At 52.3% G+C, this 26,036-nt stretch overlaps 1 protein-coding gene across 2 annotated transcripts in view; it reads left to right on the top strand.

Moving 5' to 3' along the window:
• CAMTA1 (calmodulin binding transcription activator 1) overlaps window positions 1-26,036 on the top strand; it is an 893,482-nt gene that overhangs the window by 678,149 nt on the left and 189,297 nt on the right. Inside the window, exon 7 of one of the 2 annotated variants that reach the window (XM_060141564.1) lies at window positions 20,298-20,412. The exons of the other annotated variant lie outside the window; for it this stretch is intronic. Coding sequence (XP_059997547.1) covers window positions 20,298-20,378 — 81 coding nt within the window. The 3' untranslated portion in view covers window positions 20,379-20,412. Of the gene's footprint in view, window positions 1-20,297; window positions 20,413-26,036 lie in introns of those variants that run through there. 2 annotated transcript variants of the gene reach the window in all.

Here is a 26,036-nt window from a genome sequence, read left to right as displayed (position 1 = left end):
TCAAATCATCAACAGCTCATTTGCCAGGTGAGATGCCAGAGGTGTCCCGGTACTGTGCGGCACTTGGTGCTGGCGAGGACTTTGGGGAGGAGGCACATGTCTTCTTGTGGCCTTGACAGCTGGGCAGGGGCTGGGGGAGGCGGGAGGGGCAGGCCCCCTTCAGGTAGGTCTCGGGACACGCAGTTCTACGGGCGGCTCTCCCGCCCGGCCACCTCCCCGGGGCGCCGGGCAGAGGGAACCCCACACACCCGGAGGCCTCGTGCTCAGGGCAGCCTGGAAGCCCCGTCGAGGAGTCCGGGGATCCTCGTGGCTACAGGTAGCCTTCTTCCCGGCTTTGTGAATCCCCCTTGTATGTTCCTCAGCCGGGGACCTTCCTTGTCCCTGCCACACTGTACACCGACCTGAGCCACCTGGATCACCCCCAGGACCTGGGCCCCTGATGCCCAAACCTCCATCTCCAGCCTCAAGCCGCCCCTGACCCCGCCCACCCCACTCGGTGGGGGAGGGGGGATGACGCTGAACTCAGGATCGGCCCGCCCTCCCCTCCCACCTGCGCCTCCTCCGCCCCGCTCTCACCACACCCTGCACAGCTCACCCCTGTCGCTTGTCTCGTAAACCCCCCGGCTGCCGCGGTCACCATCTGCAGGGCCCTGGCCTCCCCGGCTTTCCCACCCCTGCCCTTAGCTGCTGGCGTCTTCTCCTGCTCATCTCGGGGACGTCAGTGTCCTTTGTCCTTCTCTGCTCCACCGCCCACAGTGCCCTGAGCAGTGACCTGTCCAACACAAACCACTTCATGCCATTCCCCACCCAGAAGTCTGCAGAGGCCCCTCGGCCTATGGGAGAAAAAGCTACTCCCACATAGAGCCCTCCACGCTTTGCGGACTCCCGGTGCCCCCCGCCAGCACCCTGGCTCTGTCACCAGGAACACAGGGCTCTGGGCGCACAGACCCCCCTGCGGCTCCCCGACAGCACCAGGCTGCCTCTCAGGCTGCAGCCCCCCGCCTGGACCGCCTCCCTCCTCCTCTTCTTCCTCTTTTTTTTTCAACAATCACCCCAAAACTGAGAGTCCACTCTGGGAAGGAGCCCTGAACCCACCCCTCCCAGGCTCTCGTGGGGTCCATAGACCGTTGCATCAGAAGCTTATTGTTAGAAAAGCAGAGTCCAGGGCCCACCTGGGTCCTATGGGATCAGCCTTTCAAATCCCCATGCTCAAGTTCAGAAACCTCTGTCCTGTGCTCTTGCTGGATGTTAACTGACCGTAGATTTATTTAGGGCCCAGACAGCAACTTGTCTTCTCTGTGTCCCAGCATCTGATGCAGGTCACGTTTGTTTGTTTTTAACCTTCTTTGAGGGCTTATTCTCCCGTGCATTGTGTTAAACTCCTCACCCGCGTTAAATCACGTCATTTTTGAAACGCCGTGAGGGGGTCACGCCATTGCTTTCTCTATGTCACAGTTTAGGAAACTGAGGCACTGAGAGGTTGAGTGATTTATGTAAGTTCACAGCTAGTAGGTGGTGGAGCTGGGATTCGAACCCAAGCAGCCTAGTTCCAACTCTGAGCTTTAATTATTCTGATGGATTCCCTCCCAGTGCCTGGGATGTACTAGGTGATGGATGATGGATGGATGGACGGATGGATGGACGGACAGATGGATGAATTCATGGCAAGGCCACTTGCTTGGATGAAGGGACACATGTTTGTGTTTAAGAAACATGCCCAGCTCCAGCTTTGGGTCTGGGGCTCTGGGCCAAACACAATCACTCCCTCCATGGTGACTGTTTTGTAGCGGAGTGTGAAAGTGGGCCCCTTGCTGGTCGAGGACACCTCAGTCCTCACCACTGTCATCCTGCCTGCCCATCACCCCGCTTGAGGATGGTGAGATGCAGGTCTCTCCGGCACTTCAGCCCCTGTGATTCCTCTCAGCCACACAACAAAGAAAGTTCCAGCATGGGCAACCCCTGCGTTCAAAGGACGTGTGGCCGGCACGCGGGGCTGGGGTCTGTCAGCGTACCTCGAGCAGATGCAGGCTGACAGTGACGTCTGCCAGAACGCTCTGCACAGTTCTGTGAACGTGGTGCCTGGAGCTGGCGGGGCGAAATCTAATTCCTGACCAAATGGAATAACTTGGAGCTGAGAGTTATTCAGTGAGTGGCCAGGCACCAGGGTGAGGCCTTTCTCGGAAGTGCTGAGTGAGAGCTTCTTGGCCAGGAGGCGGGGTGAGCAGGGCATCGCCTGGGATCCCAGTATCACCCATCCATCCATCACGGGGGCCACGGGGCGACCCGCCACAATGAGGGTTTAGCTGAAAGAGGTGCTTCTCCCTGCAGCGAGAGAGAAGCCCATGGGGAGCAGTGATCTGCCCAGGACAGCGGGGGCATCTCACAGGGCACTGGCCCCTCACCTGGCTGGTCCCCGCTGTCCTGGGCTCCCACTCTGATGACCCAAGGATCCACGCAGCCTGTGCATCTTAATAGCGAACGTGGAAGGAAGCTGCCGGTGTCCCACACCTCCAACCTAAGAAAGGCCCTCACAACTTCCTTGCCCCTGATTCCCCAGGTGTCCATAGAACCTTCCAGAGCATCCTGTTCTGTACCCAAACCAGCCTATCCCGAACCCAGGAAGAGACTGCAAAATCCCCTCCAGACAAAGGCACACACGTGTACGCGTGCACGCACACTCAGCACCTTCCCAAGAATCATATCTGACTAGCCAGCACTTAATGTTAGTGGTTCCCAAAAGCTTGTCAATGTTTTATCGCTTAGGATGAAGTTCTTATCAGTCCTTGGAGAAATGAGAGAAATACGAAAAATGTGGTGAGCTTTTCATAAGCTAAATGTTCATTTTGCAAAGACCATCTTTTATCCTGAGACCTTCCTACTTTTTTATTTTACACTTAAAATGCCCTTTCTCTTTTGAAAGTACGGTGACAGTAGATGGGGTGATTATTTTTTCATGACTTATTTGGCAAAATTAAAAGACAACGTCCTAGCGGTTCCCTCCTCTTTAACTGAAAATTGTTTTTGAGATCTTTGTAGATTCACAGGCAGTTGTAAGAAATAATACAGAGAGAACCAATTTACCCTTTAGCTAGTGTCCTCCAACAGTAATGCTTTGCAAAACGCTGGTGCATCCTGAGAAGAGTGACATGATACAACCCACCAATCTTACTCAGCCTTCTGGCTAAACTTGTTCTTATTCTCACTCCCCCTGTTTAGTTCTGTACAATTTTATCACATACATATTTGTATAGCCACCACTGCAGTCAAGATATTGACTAGAAATGCGTTCATACGGTTGCGTGTATCGATAGTTCGCTCTTTTCTGTGGCTGAGTAATATTCCACGGTGTGGAGGTACCACTGTTTAACCACTCACCCCATTGAAGGACATCTGGGTGTTTCCATTTGGGGGGCTACAAAGAAAGCTGTTGCGAATTTCATGTACAGGATTTTTGGGAACACAAGTCTTTATTTCTCTGGAATAAATGCCCAAGGGTACAATTGCTGGGTCGCACGTTAGCTGCGTATTTAGCTTTATGAGAAACTGTTTTCTAGAAGGGCTGTATGGCTTTACATTCCCCCTGCAATGTGTGAGGGATCCCTTTTCTCCACTCCCTCACCAGCGTTTGAGGTTGTCACTATATTTTATTTGAGCCATTCTGATAGGTGTGTAGTCATGTCTCATTATGGTTTTAATTTACATTTCTTTGAAGCTAATGATGGTGAACATGTTTTTATGTGCTTACTTACCATCTGTATATCATCTTTGCTGAAATGTCTATTCCCATCTTTCGCCCATTTTCTAACTGGATTGCTTGATGGTTTTCACTGCTGAATTTTGAAAGTTTCTTTATACATTCTCGATGCTAGTCCTTTGTTGAATATGTGGTTTGCAAACATGTTCTCCCAGTCTGTAGCTTGTCTTTTTGTCCTCTTCAAAGGGCTTTTACAGATTAAAAGTTTTTAATTTTGATGAGGTCCAATTTATCCATTTTTCCTTTTTTTTTGGATCATGCTTTTAGGATCTAGTTTAGAACTCTTTGCCCAGCCCTAGATCCCGAATATTTTCTCCTATGTTTTTTTCTAGAAGTTTTGTAGTTTTACTTTTTACATTTTAATCTATGATCCATCCTTGGTTAACTTCTGCATAAGGCATGAGGTCTAGGTCCAGGTTAATTTTCTTTTGGATGTCCAATGACTACAGCACCATTTGTAGAAAAGATTCTTCTTCCTCCGTTGAATTGCTTGTGGACCTTTGTCAAAAATCAGTTGAGTACATTTGTGGGGGGCTGACTCTGGGTTCTATTGATCTATGTGTCTAGACCTCTTCCAACATTACTGTCTTAATAAATATATGTATGTACGTATATAGCTAGTTGTAAATATCAGGTGGAGTGTTTTCTCCTACTTTATTTGTTTTGGCTATTCTACACCCTGTGTCTTTACATATAAATTATAGAATACATTTGTCTATGACTATCAAAAATATTGCTACAATTTTGATAAGAATTGCATTCAACCTATTGATAAATTTGGAGAGAACTGACATCTTCACTGTTGAGTCTTCCAATGCATGAACAGGGTACATCTCTTTATTTATTAGGTCTTCTTTGATCTCGTTCATCAGCATTTTGTAATTTTCAGCATATGGATCGTGTACGTTTGGTGAAGTGAATGCTTAAGAATTTAGGGCTTCCCTGGTAGCGCAGTGGTTGAGAGTCCGCCTGCCGATGCAGGGGACGCGGGTTCGTGCCCCGGTCCGGGAAGATCCCACATGCCGCGGAGCGGATGGGCCCGTGAGCCATGGCTGCTGAGCCTGCGCGTCCGGAGCCTGTGCTCCGCAACGGGAGAGGCCACAACAGTGAGAGGCCCGCGTACCGCAAAGAAAAAAAAAAAAAAGAATTTAATTTTCTTTGGAGCTATTGTGTTTTTAACTTCAGTTTCCTCATGTTCATTATTAGCATGTAGAAATGCAATAGCTTTCTCTGTGTTGATCTTGTATCTTGTGACTTGAATGCCCTCACTTATTAGCTTATAGGGGATTTTTTTTTTGTAGATTTTATAGATTCCTTGGTATTCTCTAGGTAGATAATCATGTCACCCGCAAATAGGGACAGTTTTATTTCCTCCTGGCCAATCCGTATGCCTTTTCTTTTTCTTGCCTTATTGTAATTGAACTCGCCGTGCTGCACTGTGAAAGCAGGCATCCTGTTCTGGGGGGAAAGCATTCAGTCTAACCATTAAATGTTATGTTAGCTGTAGGCTTTTTGTAGATGCTTGTTATCAAGTTGAGATAATTTCTTTCTATTCCTAACTTGCCGAGAGAGTTTCCTCATTTGTTAAACTTTGCCATCTGTACAGTCTGAAACTTTGGGAATCACCAGTTTGTACCATCTGCAGTGCTGCGTTTCACAGCCATCCTCTCATTCCATCTTCGAGGATCCACAGGGGCAAGTTAGGGGTCCAGGGCTCTCAGCTCAGGTCTTTGACTCTAAATCCCATCTTCTACCCCACCCACTCTGCTCTCCTCTGCTGAGGCCCCTCTTCTGGGTCACACTCCCAGCAAGAGTCCAGGAAAGGAGCTCTCACAAACCTCTTCAGGTCACTCACCCATTCATGTATTCGTCTCTTCATTCATTCATTCATTCAGCGAGCCCTGAGCCCTCCAGGCCAGGCCCTGGATACAGAAAGGAGGGAATGCACACTTGGCCCTTGGGGGACTTGGTCTCACACACAAACTCCGTCTGCCCCTCCACTGCAGCCCCCATCACATTAGGCATGATTATCCGTCCCTCAGCTCCCCTTGGGGCTGGCCGGGGCTGTGGCTCCCGGAGTTTCTCCACTCAACCATTTTCTTTTCCAGGACGCATGTGTTCCCAAGAGCCCCCCTGAGCCCACCCTCTCCTGGGTGCCCTCCAGCCCCCGGCAGGCAGAGGATGGACCAACCTCCTCACGCCATCCCAGTCCCAGGCCTGACACCAGAACCTTCTATAGAGCCATGAACTACCCTCCTCCCCACATCCACAGCCACGGGATGAAATGCTATTGATGTTCTTGGTTGTTTGCTTTTTTCTTTTTAATCAAGGGAACGATTCCTCTATATGCAAATCTCTTCAATAATAATAATATTATTATCAGTGTGGCCTCAGGCAGAGTCTGGCTAAATTGGAGATGGCTGAGTTTATGGTTTTTCAGGATAACAGCCCCGAGCATCCTCTCACTGGCTCCTGGGAGAAGAGGGAGGCTCATTTTCCCTTGAACGGCCTCAGCCGGGAAGATCATAGCAGGTGTCAAGAGACACCGGCTATTACATTCTCATCTGAATATCCCAGAAATCACCGCACCCTCCCCTGCTCCCCAAGCTGCTGCCCCCCCCCCCCCCGCTCAGGCCACAACCCAGCTTGGATGACCCTGACAAGCAGCCAGCAGCCTGGAGCCAGGCCCTCTCTCCACCGGCACTTTCAGGGCACCCACTGCCTGCAAGCCAATTACTGCCCGGGCCAGGGGGACGGAGCCAGGTGTGGCCATGGCCGTTCACAGTCCGAAAGGAAAGGCAGGCAGGACAGTGCAGGATGTACCTCCCACCCCACAGCCCCGCAATCTCAGGGCCTGTGAGAGCCCCCCGCTCCCCGACTCAGGAGGCCGTGGACTCGGGTAGGAAAAGTGAAGCACTCGCCTCTCCTTGGGCACAAGATGTAAGGGGATGCAAAAAGTCGGTGGGCAAGCCAACTGATACTGTACAACGATATATTTTAAAATCAAAATGAAAGCAAAAAATCCATGATGAACAAAAATGTCAGAAGTTTAAATCAGAACAGGAGGCCTGTGGGAGGCTCCCCTGAGAAGGGACGTCTTCCCTGTGACCTGAAGGAGGACAAGTGGGAGAGAAGAAACACAAGGAAGGGGCTTGCGGGCAAGAGCGGGAAGGTCCGGGTCCTCTGATGGGAAGGGCTTTGTCCTGTTGGTACCTGGTGAGGAGGGGGTGGGGACGCAGGGACAGTGGAGAGCCAGGGGGACTGGCGCAGGAGCCCGGCGAGCCCGGCCTGGAGCAGAGGGGATGCAGAGGAGCTTGGGGACAGGGGCCAGCCTTGGCTCGTTCTTCCCACACACCCCGACGCCAGAGCTCAGTGCCATCTACGGAGACCAGTATCACTTTTACACAGGACAAAGGATGAGAAGGGTAAATGCGGGCAGCCCGGGAGCCTCCCCTCCTGACCCAGTGGCCCGAAACAGCCAGTCCTTGAGTCTCCATCCAAGGAGCAGCCCCGCAGGAACTAGACCCTCCCTGCTTCCCCGGTCACCCCTTCCCCACGGTGCAAACCCGCACAAGGGAGCAGTCCCAAGGCCCCTCGCCCCAGGAGGAGCCCGCCCTGCACGGAAGAGCCTGTTTACGGTTCAGTCTCACGATGTCTGTGCCGGGGAAGATGCAGTGGAGAGCTGGAAGATCACAGAGGGCAGCGTGGCTTTGTTCAGACTGGATGTGGCCCAGGGCACGGTCAAAATCGTCAAGACGTTCTGTGGGCGGTAGTGTAGGGATGCTCCCCGAGCTGGCGCCCCTAGCGCACACACTTGCCCTCCTGCATTTTCCTCTCTCTCTTCTTGAGGACTTACATATGCTAGGAAATGAACTGGAGAAAATTACAAAGGCTTCCTTCCTCCCCAGTGATTTCATCAATATCGATGGCCTTAACGTAACAGGGAAATTCTTACTCACAGAGCCTCGGCCTGATGCAGAACAAGAGGTCGCCTGCCTCATTTAGGCTCACAAAATAAACAGAGTAGACTAGACTAGAATAAAAAACAACCTCATAGACTGTCGGAGCCGGAGGGGCGGGGCTGCCCCACTCCCAGCCCCCTTGGCACTTCACCCTGTTTCTGTGGAGGGACTGGCAGGCTTGGATGTCAGTCTGACCCCTTTACTTTTCACGTGGGGAAACTGAGACTCAGAGAGTGAGGGGAAACTGCCGCCCACCCAGCCAGGCCTGGAAAGACCCAGAATGAGGAACACAGTGCCAGGTGACACTCTGCAAGAGGAGGGGATGGTTCAGAGCCCGAGTGCCTACAGCCTGCAGTGCCGGCCCCACCCTCCAGGGCGCGGCTACCTACACCTGGCCACACCTTATCCGCACCATTTGTCCACTTACTCGCTATTCTTAAGGGAGCTGAGTGATTAAAGTTCAGAGGCCACCAGAGCACGCAGGACTCCATCGACAGGCTTGAGGGGGAGCAAGGGTGACATAACACCTGTGTCCCAGCTTCTGCTCGTTGGGTACCCCAGGCTCCGGTTCACCTCCTCGGCTGCCTGGCGATGAGAGGGCGGTTGAATGGAGAGACCAGGATGTGCCCCTGACCCCTGGCAAGTTCTGGGTCCTCCATGCAGGTGAGCGTGTTCCAGAAAAAGCAAAACTTGATCTAAAAGAAAGTGGGGGACGCAGTGGCAGAGGGATTAGAAAAGCCATGATTTTTTTTTAACATCTTTATTGGAGTATAATTGCTTTACAATGGTGTGTCAGTTTCTGCTTTATAACAAAGTGAATCAGTTATACATATACATATATCCCCATATCTCTTCCCTCTTGCGTCTCCCTCCCACCCTCCCTATCCCACCCCTCTAGGTGGTCACAAAGCACCGAGCTGATCTCCCTGTGCTGTGCGGCTGCTTCCCACTAGCGATCTATTTTACATTTGGTAGTGTATGTATGTCCGTGCCACTCTCTCACTTCGTCCCAGCTTACCCTTCCCCCTCCCCACGTCCTCAACTCCACTCTCTGTCTGCGTCTTTATTCCTGTCCTGCCCCTACGTTCTTCAGAACCATTTTTTTTTTAGATTCCATATATATGTGTTAGCATACAGTATTTGTTTTTCTCTTTCTGACTTACTTCACTCTTCACTCTGTATGACGGACTGATAGAGATGGATTTTAACCCCACCTGCAGCATTTCCCAGCTGCCTGACCCCGAGCAAGCTACTCATCGGCTCTCACACGCGTTTTCTCATCTGGTAAATGGGGTGAATGACACCTATTCCCAAGGTCCTGGTGAGGCTGCCTGAGACCATTCATGAAGACACCCAAGAAGGGGCTGGCACGTAGCAGGCGTATTTAACAAGGGGGGGTGCGTGTGCAGGGGTTCCCTCTTCTGTTACCTGCCCCCTATCTCCAGTCCCAGGTCACCAAGATGCGAACGTTGGTCGTTTGAGTACCTATGTCAGCGTGACTCTGACACAAGACATTCATTCATCAGCAGTGGCTGAAACTGACATCAGAATCGCTCAGGATGAAAGTGAGGCTAAAACCTCCTGATTCCCCAACGTCAAAGACGCGACGCCTGCAAGGAAGGGGCCTGTATGAGTTTCCTATGGCTGCTGTAGCAAACTTCCACCGATTTGGTGGCTTGAAAAACACACATTTATTATCTTACCGTTCTGGAAGCCGGAAGTCCAAAGCCAGTCTCAGCAATGTGAGTGCAGGGCCACGTTCCTTCTGGAGGTTCTAGGGGAGAATCTGTTCCTGGCCTCTTCCAGCTTCTAGAGGGTGCTCGCATCCCTGGTCTTGTGACTTCACGTCATTCCGACCTCCGCTCCCATTGTCATCTCCCCTTCTCTGATTCTGACTCTCCCGCTTCCCTCTTAAATGGACCCTCGTGACTCCGTGGGGCCCCTGGGATCGTTGGGGAGAATCTCCCACCTCAAGGTCCTTAAGTTCATCACATCTGTAAAGTCCCCTTTACCATGTGAGGTCACATATTCACCGTGTTAAAGATGAAGATGAGGACATTATAGGGGGGCCATTATTTGGTCTACTGCCCACCCCAGATTCTGAGCGGTCGCCTCTCTGACTCTTTTATGAAAGAGCTAGCACCTGGGCCAGGTGTCCTGAGAGCCCCAGCCTGTTGGTGGGGGGGCAGTTCTCAAATAAAGAGGCTTCTCCCGTAACTGATTAGGGCTGGAGCCTCAGCGCCCTGGCTCAGGGTGGAGACACCTTCTTCTAGTGACTTCCAAGAAGAAGCACGTAGCCTGTACCAGATGAGATAAATTGCGGCAGGACAGGGCCAGTGCGTGACCACCTGGGGACCCTTTCCACCTGGGATGGCTCTCTGGGCACCTACTTCCTGGCCTGGCAGGACGGAATCAGCCACTCCCTGGGTTCTGGAAGTGGGCCATCTGGGCATCCTCAGGGCCCAGCTCGAATGGGGGTTCCTGCTCTCCTGTCTGCACTCCAGCATCAGAGGATGCTGGGCCCCAGCCTCACCAGGGCCTTGGCTGGCCACCTCCAGCAGCTTTGTTTGAATAATCAGCTCTATTTGCATCACTGGTCATCAGACCACTTTGCACCTCACGAAGCTGCTGGGGCCTCTGTTTCCCAGAAACCGGCCTTTCAAACAGGGATTCTGAGCGCCAGGAAAGTCTGCCCACCCCCAGGGCTATCACTGGGCTCCAGTGATGCGTCCTCCTGCCGCCGCCAGCCAGCTCTTTTCTTCTGCTCGGAGGAGGGTCCCAGGCCTGCTCTGTCTCTACATCACCGATTCCAGGCACCGGGTCAGCTTGATAGATGATGAGCTTGTGTGAATCTCATAACAGCCCCGTGAAGGAGGTGTGACTGTTTCCCGAGAAGGAAGCGGAAGTTCAGAAAGTTGACCTAACTTGCCAGTTAGTGAGAGGTCGGGATCTGAATGGATTCATGCTTATAGTCAAGAGCCATCATTCCCCAACAAGCGTTCTTGGGCTGGAAGATGGGCAGCCCCAGGTCAGTCTCTGGCCTCACAACACAGAGCAGCTCCCGCCATTAGCTCCTTGGGACACTGAGATACCTAAACTCACTTCTGGGAGGGGGGAGCCACACAGTGTGGTGGAACCAGAGCCAAGGGCATAGCACAGAGCCTGGAGCCTGACCTTGGGGAGGTGACGGGGACAGGGGAAGACCAAGGGAGGTAGAGAAAAGTAGCATATGGTTGACTTGGGGCCATGCTTCTTGGCCATGAAAGAAGCCAGCTCATCTGGTCCAGCCCAGACATTCCTCGTAGAAATCACTAGAAGAGAGTGTCTTGACCCACAGCCAGGAAGCGGAGGGCCCAGCTCTGAACTTCCTACTCCAATCAGTTAAGTGGGGAGGGCCCTTGACTTGAGAGCCCCATGACTGGCTGGGGTTCTCAGGCCCCACAGATTTCAGCCTGTGCTTGGTTGTCTCACCCACTCTCCTCCAGACCCCCCTCTTTCTGGAAATGGCCAGAGATTGGGGCAAATAGCAGTGCTGGTGTTCTAGATACGGCTCCCAGAGGATGGGGAAGCTTCTCGAGGTGCAGAGAGCAGGAGCCCTGGGGGTGGGCTCAGGAAGCCCACGCATCCTACACCCTAGATAAATGGTCTGTATCTCCGTCCCTCTCCCGGAACTGTGGCCCTGATGCTGCCTAGTTTCCAGGGGGCTGTCCAACTCTGCACTGCAGGGAGCAGAACAAGCCCCCTGAACTTCCTGGAGCCAAGGATGGCTTTTCTGGCTCCGGAGAAAACCCGACCTGGGTCTCCCCACCCTCCCTTGGCCTCACCTTGGGCCCAAGGAGTGCGAGAATGGAGCATAGCAGCCCTCAAACCTCCCAGATGCTGACACTGTGACACAGTGCAGACAGGCCTGGCCCGGAAGGAGGGCAAGAAGACTAGCTCCCCCTGGACTCACACAGGAGACCTACCTGGTTCATAAGGGTTTCCATGTGGTTCCCTTTCCTTTTTGGCAATCAAAAAACAGGAGGCAAGAGTCAGGGCCTAACCCCCAAGGGAATGGCCAGGGGATATTTCACCTCCTGGATTATCTTTTTCATGACACTGGTGACCCAGGCTCTTTGATGAAGGTTTAGCAGCTGCTGACAGAATGGACAGGACTAACACTCCTATATATAAAATAGATATAAAATAGATGACTAATAACGTACTGTGGAGCACGGGGAACTCTACTCAATACTCTGTAATGACCTATATGGGAAAAGAACCTAAAAAAGAGTGGATATATGTATACGTATAACTGATTCACTTTGCTGTGCAGCAGAAACTAACACAACATTGTAAATCAACTATACTCCAATAAAAATTCATTTTAAAAAAAGGGAACAAAAAACCAAACAGTACTAATGTTAAATTGCAGTAGCCTCAGAGCATGACCCTCAAAGGTAGCCACAGTTAATATTTTGGTAAAAATTCTTCCTTCCTAAAGAAAAGTACAAGTAAGTGTCTCCTTCAGAGGCCCAGGGAGCTTGCCCCCTTTCCAAGGGCCCAGGTTACTCCCCTGTGACTCTGATTTGTATTTGACATCCTGCTGCCGAGTGCCTGCGTGTCTGGACAAGGAGCTTTTGTGCGGGGCATGGCCTGTGCCCTCACAGTGGTCCTGGAAAGAGGCAATGGCACACCCAGTTGACAGATGAGGTTGCTGGGGCCTAGCAACTTGCACCAGGTTAGTGAGAAAGTGGGAATTCAGATCTGAGACCAAATAGCTGATGGATGGATGGATGGATGGATGGATGGATGGATGGATGGATGGAGAGAATTGTACCATACTTCAGCCTGCAGCACCGACAAGGTCTGAGAATATGTCCCATGTGCCCTGCCCCTCCCCCCTGTGGAGTAGAAAGAGAACAGGGCTGTTCCCCGCTGTGCTTGTAACTAGCAGGGAAGTCAGCTCACTACTCGAAGGCTCAGCTTCCTATCAGCTCACCGGGTCCTGCCCATCCCAGGGCTGGCATGGGCACAGAATGATGGAGCCGCACAAAGCCTTCTGGAAGTCTTGCTAACTCTTGGGTGAAGGGGACCAGGGGAAGCACGAGCCAGCGTGGTGGAAGGTGTGGGGCAGGGGCAGGCGTGGACGGGCTTGCCCAAGGTGACTGTGACCTTGGACATGCCTCTGCCTGCTTCCCTGTGCTGGTTGGCTCTACCTGACCCCTCCTCCCTCAGCTGCGTACACTGGGCTCCAGCAGCCCTTCCCTCCGTCCCTTTGTGAGGGAATAAGGTAGAGAACACGTGGGATTCCAGACAGGATTGTGACAGCTCATCCTGGCCTCACACCCACCCTGGCAACACACTTAGTCCACACAGCACCCTTTGGAGCAGGTGTCATTACTGTCACCCCTGTTTTACAGATGAGGAACCTAGGGCTCAGAGCACTTGAGTCACTTACCTGACATCAGTGACGAGCTGGCATCGGAACCCTGCAGCTGGGCCCAGAGTCTGTGTTCTCACTGCTCTGAGATCCTTCCTCTGTGCGAAGGTTATGAACATTCACGTATGGGTCCCCCCAGCCTGGATGTAAAGCCCAGATCTGCTACTTATGAGCTACTGGCCTTGGATAAGGATCCTTAATTTCTGTATCCGTAAACTGGAGAAAACAGTGCCTTCACAGAGATGTTGTTAGATTGTTTAATGGAATGGCATAATGTAGAGCCCAGTGCACAGTAGGTGTTTGCTAAATGGCGGCTGTGATCAGGATGGGCCCCAGAGGCGAGGTGAACTCTCCTGGGCCAGGTGGGCTCAGCAGCGCCGCACATGCCACCCACCGCCCACCTGTGGCCCGCAGAGAGATCCAGGCACGCGTCCCGAAGCACGTGCAGGGCCACCTTGGCCTCCCGAGCTGCAGCAACCCCCGCTCATTCTCCCCCCGCCCGTCACACACGGAACCAGAGCTTCAGGAAAGGAGCCGAGGCTAATCATTTAAGAAGTAATTTGTTATTAGTGCAGCATTGATGCAATGAGCTGACCAAAGTGCGTTTCAGTGGATCATCATTAAATATTAAGTCTATGGATTCGGTGTGAAGTGGTGCGCCGGTCGGTCCCCAGCAGCTAGGGCGTGCGCGTGTTTCCGAGATTTATGGAAGCCAAGCCCACTCCAGGGAGCCCTGTGGCCTCACGAATGTTACCAGCCAACAAGACCCAAGGTACCCCCCCAGCAGCACTGGAGGCGTGTTATAGATGAGCATCTGAGGGTCCGAGAAGTTAAGGGCATTGCCCAAGGCCACACAGATGGTGGGTGGCAAAACCAGCATTCAAATTTGGGTCTATCTGACTCAAGTCTCTGGCACTTTGAAGCTGTGTACCAGGCACAAAGTAAGGACTCATTAAACGTGCATTACTATTTCCTCCCAAATGTAAGCTCTGTGTCCATGAGAACAGAACATGTCTGTTGTTTTTGGAGTTTGTTTTTTTTTTAACTCACTAACGTATCTCCAGCAGAGTCTGTACTCTTAATATGCTCAGGACGTATTAATACTTGGAAGGATGGAAGGATGGTATGAATGGAAAGAAGGAAGGGAGGGAGGGAGGGAGGGAGCTTTGATCAAAGTACATAGCAAAGAATAGTGTGATACAAGGGAATCATCATTTTTCTCCCTTGATGCTACTGTGTGTCTTTCAATGTTCTTCCATCTCCCCATGCCTCACTCTCCTAATCTGTAAAATGGGATGAGTAATCATAGCACCTGCCTTATAGGGTCCCTGGAAGGATTAAATGAACCTAAACATGCAGACGCACTCAGGGCAGCGCCAGGCAGAGTGAGCCTTTGATCAGTGTCAGGCATTGTCATCATCCCGCAAATCTGCACAGAGGCTGAGTTCCAGGGGCCCCGGCAGGGGAACCACGGCCCAGGAGGGAGACGAGCTCTCAAAGACCGGAAGCGGGCCTGGGAGGGGCGTGCCCAGGTCTCCAGGCCTGGGGGCTCTGAGGATAGGGGCCGACCTCTGGCTTGGTCTCAGGACACACACTCTGATGCTGGGCACCCTCTGCCTCCCTCTTTGTTCCTGAAAGTTCTAAGGCTCAGCTGTCTCCGAGAGCAAAGAGCTTCTTAGAGCAGCATCGCAGAAAAAGCAAAGCAATTCCGTGCCATGCCTGCGGTCCACGAGACTTCAGGAACCCTGACGGGCGGGGTCCCCCTACGAGCCGACTGGCCGCCGCTGTTCCTCCTTTCCGAGTGTCCATCCAGGGCAGTCATGGAAAGTCGGAGCTGGACATTAGCTTCAGGGAGGGCGGAAAGTTTCTTTTTTGAATCTACCTACAAGATGCCCCAAACTGCTGGCATTCTTGTAGCTTCAAATGATGCTAGTCTCTTAGACGTCTGATGCCATGAAGAAAACGAAAGCAATAGGAGGGAGGGAGGGAGGGAGGGAGGGTGAAATGAGTGGACGAAAAGGGGTCAGATGACACCAGAAGTAGCGGCTCAGGGACCATCACCGATGTGCTGGGGTGGCCACTGGTGGGGAAGCCACGCGAACCCTAGGCTGAATCCTAAGGGGCCTCCCTCTGGCTCCACGGAGGGGCAGCAAGGACAGCCCCCTCCTCCCGGTGCGGCTCCGGGATCTTGACCACCAGTGCCCCCCATCTTCTCAGCTTCTTTCCCGATCCTAAGCAGTCAGCGAGGCTTACCAGTCGGGTATGGAAAACCGCCAATCAGCGTAGGGCTTAGCAGCCCCCGTATTCTCCTGGAGCCCCTGAAGGTGCCACCCTCTTCCCCACCAGCCCAGCACGGACTGGGTACGCGGGGCGCATTCACTCACTGGGGGATGGATGAGGATGGATGGCCTGGAGAAGGAAGGACAGAATGATGGAAGGAGGAAGTAGCCGGCGGGGCGGCGGTGCTGAGAGGGTGAACCTGACCCAGGACCCCCTGAGTGCTTGGGAGGGGCAGCTGTTTGGGAAAGGGGGTGTTTGCCTGGAGCTCCAGGGGCTGGGCTCGGATGGGAGGTGGAGGAGGAATGGTGCCCTGGCCACCCGGCTGAGCTCTGAACCGTAGCAGAAGAGCAAAGCCAGAGGGAGATGAACAGCCGGCTTTACTCCTGATGGAGCTGTCGTGCCCAGGGGTGGGGGGCAGCAGTGGGCTTCCGACCCAGGCCCCCCAGAATCAGCGGAGGACTTCCCTGGGCTGCTCCGGGTCCATCCAAGGCCTTCCTCCGGGCAGGCCCCTCACCAGGCTCCACACAGGGTGGAGGGCAGGGCAGCTGTGCCCTCTGCAGTGGAGGGTGGGCAGGGGGCACCTGCGTGCACCTGCACGGCCCTCCCACTCCGGGGTTGGGGGACTCCCTCCTGAGCTGCGAGCGAGCAGGAGACCTGGAGAGGGGTGAGGGTCCCTGTCCTTGCCTATAGCTCCCTCCTCAAGGAAGGAAGCACCGGGAGAGGGGCCAGGGCCCTCCAAAGACAGGACCAGCGCGACACCAGCCTTTTCCCTGTTGGTGAGGCGGTGGGGGGGGGGGGCGGTGTGAAGTGATGCGGGTTCCACCTCGGGCTCCTGGACTTTTCCAAGAGGCTGAGAAGTTGGGAAACGTTCAGGCCGACCTCTGCCTGAAGCCAGGGGAGGGGCCTTTCCAGAGGCTGAGGGGCCCGGCCTCCCAGAGCTGGGCCTTGAGCCTGTGCTCACCCCAGCCCCACGCCCTCACCTCCCCCCTCCCTCGCTTACTGGGCTCCTGTCAGAGCCCCCCCGGGACGCCTCAGCCTCACAGAGGCCCCAAGGACCCCTCCCCACCATCCATCACCCCACGCCCCTCCTGCCCGCAGCCTCCTATCTGCCAGTACAAAGCCGTACGTCTTGGTGTGTGACAAATCAGTTTTTAATTGCCTCAAGGAAGAAATCCATTAGTCTTTCCTTTACGTGAGACCCATCGTAATATCCGGCCAAGCCTGAGCTGGCCGGGGGCCGCGGGGCTATTTTTAGTTTGTACCAACAACCTGCTCCAAACATTTCTTTTCGACAGAGAGGAATTAAATCTTCCCTGACACCCCGGTACCTTCTCTGCCCACATCAGGCGAGCTTGCTACAGACCCTGGAGGGGGAGGCCGCCCAGGGAGAGAAGCAGCTTAAAACGGTGTATTAATTGTCCAAATACATTTGTGGCACGTTTCACACAGAATCCATTTCCCCTTAAACCAGTTTTAGGCACCAGCTTCCTAAGCAGCTCGGCCCACCTCGGGCACGGCCCCGTGTGGTGCCCGGGCTACTCCCCACCCCCTCCTCGCCCCCCACCTGGCCCCAGGGGCACCCGCAGCCCCTCCCGACGCAGATGCACGCTGTCCGGCTACCCTCGGGCAGCATCGGGCTTGGCCGGTCACAGCAGAGGGGAGCAGAGTTCCCAGTGGCGCCTCCTCCCTGAGACCCCGAAATGCCACAGGTGGCCGAGCTGGGGCCTCGGGGGCCCTGTCTGGGGCTCCAACAGTCCTCAGCTTTAGAGAGGAGTCAGCAGAATGCATTACTCATGGCCCCTCCTGGGGGCTGCCTGGGGGACACGTAAAACAGACTTGCCTTTGCCCATTACAAACAATGGGAAAGATGAGGAAAGAAAGTGAGAGACACAGAGAGGGGGAGGGAGGGAGGGAGGGAGGGAATAAAAAAAAACAGAGGGGAGGGGGCGAGAAAGGAAATTCTACCCCAGAAGGGGAGTCAAGTGACAGGGTGGTGGCTGGGACCACAGGCCTGTCCCCTGCTCAGGCCAATCACCCCGAGGCCTTCGAGACACCAAGGCTGCCAGACCACACGAGGGCCAGGGCAAGGCTGGGTCTGAATTCAGGGGGAGCTCCCTGAATTTCAGTGAATGGATGGAAGAATGATTGGGGTGACACTGGGCTCAGACTGGCCGCCGTGTGTCTTCTGATGCCAGCCAGCCTGGCAGGGCACCAGCCCCCTCTAAGGCCTGGGGTCACAGGGAGCGTGCCCCCTCCTCTACTTGCACCTTCGTAACAGCGGGGTGATTTTTATGTCGGGGCTCAGAGGGGATCTGGGGATGGCGCGGTCACCCTTGAGAGGTGGGCAGCACTGCTTTCCGGGGTGCAGGACCGGAAATGAGTGTCCTTTGGCAAACTCTCCTAGGGTTGTGTTGATGCAAACCAACGTGGGCCTGACCAGAGACAGTGCCTGGGGAAGCTGACCCTGCAGCTTAGACGGACGGTCACCTCCGGCGGCCCTGAGCCCAGGACATGACATCCCCCCCGCCCACCGGCACTGGTTCTCTGAGACCCCGGGGCATCATTCAAACAGGCGCCACCCCGCAGGAACCCGGGCGCTGCCTGGAGACATGGAAACGCCACGTCTCGGCAGGACCAGCTCTCACCTGCTCTGGTCCTTTTTCTCATCAGAACCGAAAGCGCCACACACTTATTTCTGCCCAGACAGCTCGAGGGTCCCGAGATTACCCTCCACCTGTTGCTAATAACCTTCACTGTAAACCCTCTATTTATAGACTTGGCTGGTGTTAAACTAAACGCCCAGGAAGGCAGAGGTGGGCTGAGCGTCCCTGGCGGCGCTCGGGTGCCAGCCCCCAGCGACTACATCTGTATATTCAGCGACTCCTCCCCGGGGAGTCGGGCTCTCTGGGGACAGATCGTTGGAGAGTCTCATGCAAAATAAATTGCACTGTGTTTTCATTTAAAAAAAGAATGCCTCTGACTCAGCACTTTGCAGGAAGGGGGGAGGGGCTTTCCAGGAAAATCCAAGGACCGGTAGGAGGCGTCAAGGCCCCGGAGCTGTGGCTCTGACGCCGGACGTTCCCTGGCTCCGGCCTTGTCTCCGGCTGTGCTTCCTCCTCTGCTTTCTAGTTCAGCCTCCGTCAGAGCCCATCAGGCTCCTGAGAAAGGCAGCTGGAGATGCCAGAATCAGGATCTGCTCCCACCCAGGTGGGCAGGCCTGGAGAGGGGCTCTGGCCTGGCATTCTGGGGTGACAGGGAGGCTGAGGTTGGGGAGGCCTGGGGCGCAGGCTCCTGGTCCCCCAGCCACATGTGTGAAGGGGTCTCCACGGGCCACCAGGACAGATGTGGGGCGACATGTGGGGTGTATCTCGGGGGGTTGCTTACAGCAGGTGTGGGTTTCTGGGCGTCAGCCACAGGGCTCTTTCTAAACACCAGGTCTGCCCCAGGCCTTCGACCCCCAGGTGCTGCCCCTCGGCCTGCAGCTTGAAGCCCTCATTCCCTAAAGGTCCCCTGAGCTACTCCCAGGGGCCCCAGCAAGTCAGAGTCTTACTCACCCCAGGCCTCGGCCCCTCATGCTCTCCTCACTCCCCTCCACCCCCGCCTGCTGAGTTCCTCATCTCAGACACCACCTTCTCCAGGGAGCCTCCCTGGACCACATCTGGGCCTCAGCCCCTGACCTCCCTCCCTGCGGGCTCACAGCTTGGGCAGAGGGTCCTCGTCCAGCCGGGTGACAGTTGCTTAGCAGATGCCTGGGAGCACGTGGGAGTGGGGGTGACATACACCAGCAGCTGCCGGCTGCAGTGGTCACCTCCCCTCCCTCAGCTGACAAACGCGGCATCCAGAGCGCAGAGGCGTATGGCCTAACCTGGAGGGATGCGTCGCCCACGGTTTATGGGGCGGAGCGTGATTTAACGGAGAGGGCCGCTGGGGCTGTCTTTGAGAGGACACTCTTCCTGTGACCCTTTGCCCATCGGGCAGCAGGCTGGAGCCAGCAGAGCCCCCCACCCTGTGGAAGGATGCTTTGAACCCTAACCCCTCGGCCTCAGCTACCTCAGAGAGTAGCCAGCAGACACATGGAGCCCCTCTGGCTTCCGAGGGGCCGGACGTGGTCAGAGGGACCCCTCCGTGGCAGCAAGCACACAGCCCTGGCAGTAGGAGTCCCAGCAGCCCTTTCTCTAAAGGCATCTCTGCAGGCAGGGCAGCTTCCACCAGCTGGAATGGGTCAGGGGCGGGGCCTCAGGGGCCAAAGGATGGAAGTCTGGATGGAGGCAGGACTGGGTCACGGCCGGGGCTGCTGGCCTCCAGCCTGCTCTTCCAGGAGGGCCCTCTCTCTGCTCAAGGGCAGAAGGACGCAGGAGCTAGAGCAGTATTTTCCTGGACGCATCTCAGCCTGTCCCCATGATGAATCTCTTCCCTTAAAACGCATTTAAATCCTTTGGTCCCTGACAAATAGACATACTCTTCAGCCCCTTGAAAGAAATGAGATTTTAATTTGAGATGACTTTATTCAGCAAATACCCCCAAACCATGTACTTTTCAAAGGGAAACTCCAGGTTCAGTGGCGCCTTTGGGGAATTGAAGAGAGACTTTTTTTTTCCCTCTCTCTCTTTTTTTCCTCCTGCTCAAACTGAGAAGGGGAAACCTCTTCCTCTCAGAAGAATCTTTTTCTATTTTCTTCTATTGTAGAAAGAAATCCTTCCTCCATTTGGGATCTCACTGCTCTGTTTCTTTCTCCCACTCTTTCAGTGGATTCCTGCCTAATAAATGTATTTTGATCAGAGGTCCGTTTCCCATGAAGCTAATGAGGTGTGAGCTTCAGGGTTCCTCATCTGGACATGCAGAAGTGTGCTGCTAATTGTCAACAATCGGCTCTCTGCAGGGGAAAGCCCAATGCGTGTCATTTACCAATTCCCATGGTGTAAATACTCCCACCGTGGCCCATTTCAAGGTACCAACTTGAAGTCACTAAAAGCAGAGTTGGGAAGAAATCCATGTCATCGGCTCCCGTGCGTCTGTACAAGCTGACGCCAGCACACCACGGTTGCAGGTCCTCTCCAGGACCCCGATTTTGTATTCTACGTTATGTGTTCTTTTTCTCAACAAATACGCCTCAAGTTGTATAAACCTCACACCCCAACAAACTGAGTCTGTCCCTGATTATCATGTAGGAGTGGGGTTTCTGGAAGAGGTAACGTGTGAGACCCCTGGTTCCCCAGTGATGGCCCTACACCAGGCTGGGCTCAGACCAGGCAGCGTGAAGCTGTCGGTGCAAAGGATCCCCAACTTTCTTCTCTACTTGGGGAGGATAGGGTTCCCAGGGCTCTCGTTCTTTGAACCTCCTCCAAACATACCAAGCTCTGAACGGCTACCACTTCCTAGCAAGTCCCAGTCAGAGACGTCTGAATCCTGGGTCCCAGCCTGCCTTAGACCCCTGCCTCCCTGCCTTTGCTCAGAGCTTGTCGTGGAGATCATGGCCTCCTAATCCACAGAGCCCGCCCCTGCCCAGGCCAGGGTCACAAGCACGGAGACCCCAGGCCTTTCAACGTGTTTGGTTGACACGGTGTTTTATAAAGACTTGAGCCAATGTAACAATATCTGTAAATTTCACACAAAAAAACTCAGATTTCCGACTTTTGTTGAAAAATCAGAAGACCTAGCCTCATTGGCCTAAATCCCTTCCTGGCAGCAACAAGCCGGAGTTGCTGAATTACCACGGCTCCCGAGGTGGTATTCAGATCACAGCTCCCGGGGCCACACCTCTCAGTGCTGTCTCCCCAGCAGGGGGCCAGGGAGCAATTGTCATTTCTCATGGTGCCTGCACTGTGGCTTTTCTTGGAGAAATATTTCCGCTACCCAGGTCTCTTTCAAAAGTGGGGAATGAAAGGTAGAGCAAGCAGGCCATGTGTTTCAAGAGAAATGTGTACAGCTTTTTTTTTTGTGGGAGTGAAGGATGCTCCTCGTGGGGCCGTTGCACTGCGCCATTCGCAGGGACACGTCCGCATCGCAGCTTGTGGGGATGACGCCTCCTGTAGTTGAGCCCCCCTCAGTCTACACAGCCTGACTCCTGGGTGTTTACTGTGCAAGCTGGAACAGTGTCAAAATTATTCTGCGTACGATGCCATGGTTCTCGTTCATCTGTCTGCCTGGCTGAGCAGACCCTCCAAGGCCTCATGGAAATTCTAGCAAGGCACGACAAGGGCAAAATCCAGCGACCAATAGCCCCAGTGTGGCAGATTCCTGCACAGGCAACATGAGAAAGTCTGAGGAATACTAGAAGGCGGGCAGGAGGTTGAGCTTGATGCCAAGATTCCAGGCAGGGAACCAAACAGCCCCCTCTGCTGGGCACAGCCTTCCTATCGCATGGGCTGCCTCCTACACAACCCAGCTAGCATGCTGCCTCCTCTGGGGAGCTTTGCCTTCCAGAGAGGTAGCCTTCTCTGGGTTCCCTCTGTACGTTCCCAGTAAACATTGCACACATCATTCAAGGCACTGTGATTCTGTTAATGTGATCTGACTCACTGTGTGTTTCATGTGCCCCAAGTGCCTAGGACAGTACATGGTACATTGTTAGGACTCAATGAATAATTGTTAATTAAATTAATAGATGGATAGATGGATGGATGGATAGATGGATGGATGAGTGGATGGATGGATGGGTGGATGAGTGGATGGTTGGATGGATGGATGGAGGGATGGGTGGGTGGATGGATGAGTGAGTGGATGGATGGATAGGCGGACAGATGGATAAATGGATGGGTAGATGGATAGATGGATGGATAGACAAATGGATGGTTAGATGGACAATGGATGGATGGATGGAGGACATATAGGAATCCCAGCCCTGGAGGCTCAGGCTGGGGCCAACATTAGAACTGGAAGGCAGGCAAAGCTTAGTTGGGGTGAGTTCATTTTCGGACCCAGATTTCACCATAAGAGCAAGACTAACGCCTCGTCTTGCCACTAAACCTCTAAGCTCCTGACTGAGGGTCTCTTGTTTCCACCACCCGACCCGCCCAAATCTGCGGCCCCAGCTGGAGGGAGCAGCAGCTGGAAGGGGCCCAGTCCTACTTCCCAAGCATCTGCTCTGCTCCCTGGTCCCCTGACTGTGGGTTCAGTAGACTTCCACTTCTCAGGGGCATGTGTAATTGATGCAGGAAATACTGTGCGTCTTTGCAGGACAGCTGGATTAGCCCCCTCTCTCCTGCCTCTGTTTCTCACGGGCACCAACCTGGACACAGGGGCCTAATCGCTGGCCCTGCCTAGTGTGCGGGTGGACACCACGGACCAGTTGAGGATGAAAAATGCATTAAGTTAAAGGCTTCTGAGGGATAGTTAAACAGTCAAAAAAACTATTGCTAAGAACCAAACACTAAATGAAACTCTGGTCCTTGATTAATTGACGAAATCATAGAGGCTTTGACCTACCTCTCTAAAGTTGAATGAATTAGTTGATTAGTTGCATTAAGTTGCTTCGCCACCACGAGGAGGGAGCAGGTCATTGGTCTTTGGCTAATGACATGCCCTAGTGGGTTGCTTCCAACTGCCCTGGCGCGTCGACCTGGAGAGCTGCGGGGTGTGGGGTCCCCCCACAAAATGGTTCTCATCCAGAAAGGACGCCGGGCTGTGCTGAAGGACAAGGTGACCTTCCTTGCTGCCAGCCGTATGTGGCCCAGATTTTCTGCTTTTCTTTCTTCTCCTGGGCTTCGTCTCTTCTTTCTCTCACTTTCCTCCCCCCACCCCCTTTCTTGCTCCTTCCTTCCACATCTTCACATCGTGACAGTTTGGAATTTACTTTCTGACCCTTGGCCTCGCCACATGGGCAAGCCCCCTGCCCGCTACTCCGCAGCTCTGAGAAGGGAGTACAGGGAAAGGAATACCTCTAGATAGATCTCATCGACGCTGACTGGGCTTGGAGGAAAGAGCCACCACCTTTGTCATAGTTATTGATGTGAGCTGGATTTGCTGAGTTAGAGAGCGGGAGAGAGGTTGGTAGGATGGGCACCAAACTTGATTTGGTCAATAAAGCAAATTGGTTTAAGTGCAAGTAAAGCAGCCTTCGCAAGTGCATTCGAAGAATAACGTACTCGCTGTCCAAGGTGCAAAGAATGTAAATCTCTTCTTGCTTGAAATACAATGTGGTATTGATTACTTGGAACCTGCCATAGCTTTTGAAGTTATAGTTTATTAAAGGGAAATAATGTTTAACAAATATCTTCCCCGGTACACAGTACTGAAGCACACGGGAGTCACCTGGGAGGGGCGTGTGGTCACGTGCTTGCCCCTCCAGGCTCTGCGTGCAGGTACGCCCACCTGGGGTCCTGCTCTGCTCTGGGTCTTCCTGGACCCCAAGCAGAGGTTCGTGGAAGACCTGGGAATGCTTCTTAGTTCACTCCTTTGCCTCTCCAATGAGATGATAAGCTCATGCTTCTTCTGTGTCCCTCCAGAACCAAGCATCTCGCGTGGACAGAGGTGTCCCATAGCTATTGGCTAAATGTGAATGAATGGACTTTTATTACTTTACTTTTGTCTTTATTAAAAATTTTTAATTACAAAGGAAACAGGCTCATGATAACAAACGAGTACATTATTTTAAAATATTTTTCTAATTACAAAAGTTAGATATGCTCAGGGTAGAACATTTACAAGATGTGGAAATGTATGAAAAAGATAATAAAAATTGCCTATAAATCGCCTATAATCCCATCACCCAGAGAGAACCCCTGCTTACATGTTGGTATATTTCCTGCCAGTCTTTTTGCTATACTCGCATGTATGAAAATATTTTTACAAAGTTGGTAATGTGATATATACGCAGGTTGATGTTTTATATTTTTTTCACTTGCCGTTATATCAACAGCATTTTCACTTGTTGTTCAATAGTCTTCAAACAACAGTTTTTAGTGGCTGCATAATATTCCTTCTTATGGATATACTGTAATTTATTTAGTCATTCTCTGTTGTTGGACATTTATTCTGCTGTCAGTGTTCAGCATTAGAAAAAATACTCTGGTAAACATAATTATTCATAAATCTTTCGCCTCATCTCTGAGTATTACGAAAGATCAAGTTCTTAAAGCAGAAGCCAGTGTCGAATGTTACTGCAGAAGCCAATTCAAGTGCGTGACCTGTACAGTCATGTGGGGCCAGTGCTTGGTTTAAGGCTCTGCTGTCACATTCTTAAAATTTTTAATAATTTTTTACCAAGGGACCCCATGTTTTCATTTTGCACTGGGCCCCACAAATTAGGTAGCCAGTCCTGGTTATGGAACATTCTTCCCTACTGACATGGAAGAGCCAGGGCCACCTCCAGCTGTTTCATTCCTGGGAAACCATGGCCAACTCAGCTGAGACTGAGAATTGCCATGCAAAGAGAACCTCCCACAGAGCTGAAGTTTACCTTTCAAATCCCAAAATGTACATACTATTGGCGTCATCTATGTTTCATTTTAGCTTGCTTTTTATTGGAACCATAATTTGCTAATGCAGTAATTTGTGTTTGGGGAATTTCTAAATTGTCCTTTTTAAAAATTTTTTTGAAAAAATCACCAGCTAATTAAAAAGTTGTAAGTACAGTGGAAAGAAACTTTTTCTGAACTGTTTGAAAGTCACTGACCTAATGCCCCATCACCCTGGAATACTTTTGTATGTGTTTCTTTCAAACAAGAACATTCTCCTACATAACCATCGCAGAACTCTCAAAATCAGGGACTTCCCTGGTGGTCTAGTGGTTAAGACTTCGCCTCCCAATGCACTGGGTGCAGGTTCGATCCCTGGTCAGAGAGCTAAGATCCCACATACCTCGCAGCTAAAAAACCAAAAAACATAGAAGCAATATTATGACAAATTCAATAAAGACTTTAAAAATCATCCACATAAAAAAAATCTTAAAAAAAAACCTGTCAAAATCAGGCAACTAACATTGCTACATCACTACCACCTAATCCTCAATAAGTTTTACCAATTGTCCCAATAATAGCATCACATGTCACATTTAGTGGTATGTCCTTCAGTCTGGAGCAGTTCTTCATTCTGTCCTTCTGTGATCCTGCCACTTTTGATATGTACAGACCAGTTATTTTGTAGACTTCTCTCAGTTTGGGTTTGTCTGATGTTTTCTCGTGATTAGATTCAGGTTGCACATCTTTGGCAGGAATCTCACAGAAAGGATGCTGACATCTGTCAGGCAGTACAGAGTTTCAGTTCTGGCGATGTTCAGTCAGATTGCTTGATTAAGGTAGTTCCTGCAAGGGTTCGCCACTGTAAGGTTACTCTTGTTCCCATTGTAGTTAATAAGTATTTTGTGGGGAAATACGTTAAGACTATGTAACTATACTCTACCTCCTCAAACGTTCAGAGTATTCACTTATTTATACATAACTTTATGAACTCATAATTTCATTATTCCACGGGTTGTACTCCATTGCTATCATATTTATTTTAATGCCCAAATGGTCTCAGATTTGCTTGGTGAGTGCCCATTCAAGCTGGCTTCTGTGTCATTTCATGTAAGGCCATCATTCTTTTTTTTTTAATTGAAATATAGTTGATGTACAACATCCTATAAGTTAAGACCATCATTCTTTGAGCGCCTCCTTGCTTACTGAACTGAACATCTTGT

Source organism: Lagenorhynchus albirostris, chromosome 2, assembly GCF_949774975.1.
Source record: "Lagenorhynchus albirostris chromosome 2, mLagAlb1.1, whole genome shotgun sequence".
Classification (NCBI taxonomy): domain Eukaryota; kingdom Metazoa; phylum Chordata; class Mammalia; order Artiodactyla; family Delphinidae; genus Lagenorhynchus; species Lagenorhynchus albirostris.
The sequence above is the reverse complement of the archived record's forward strand: the minus strand, read 5'-3'. Positions and strand labels throughout refer to the sequence as shown.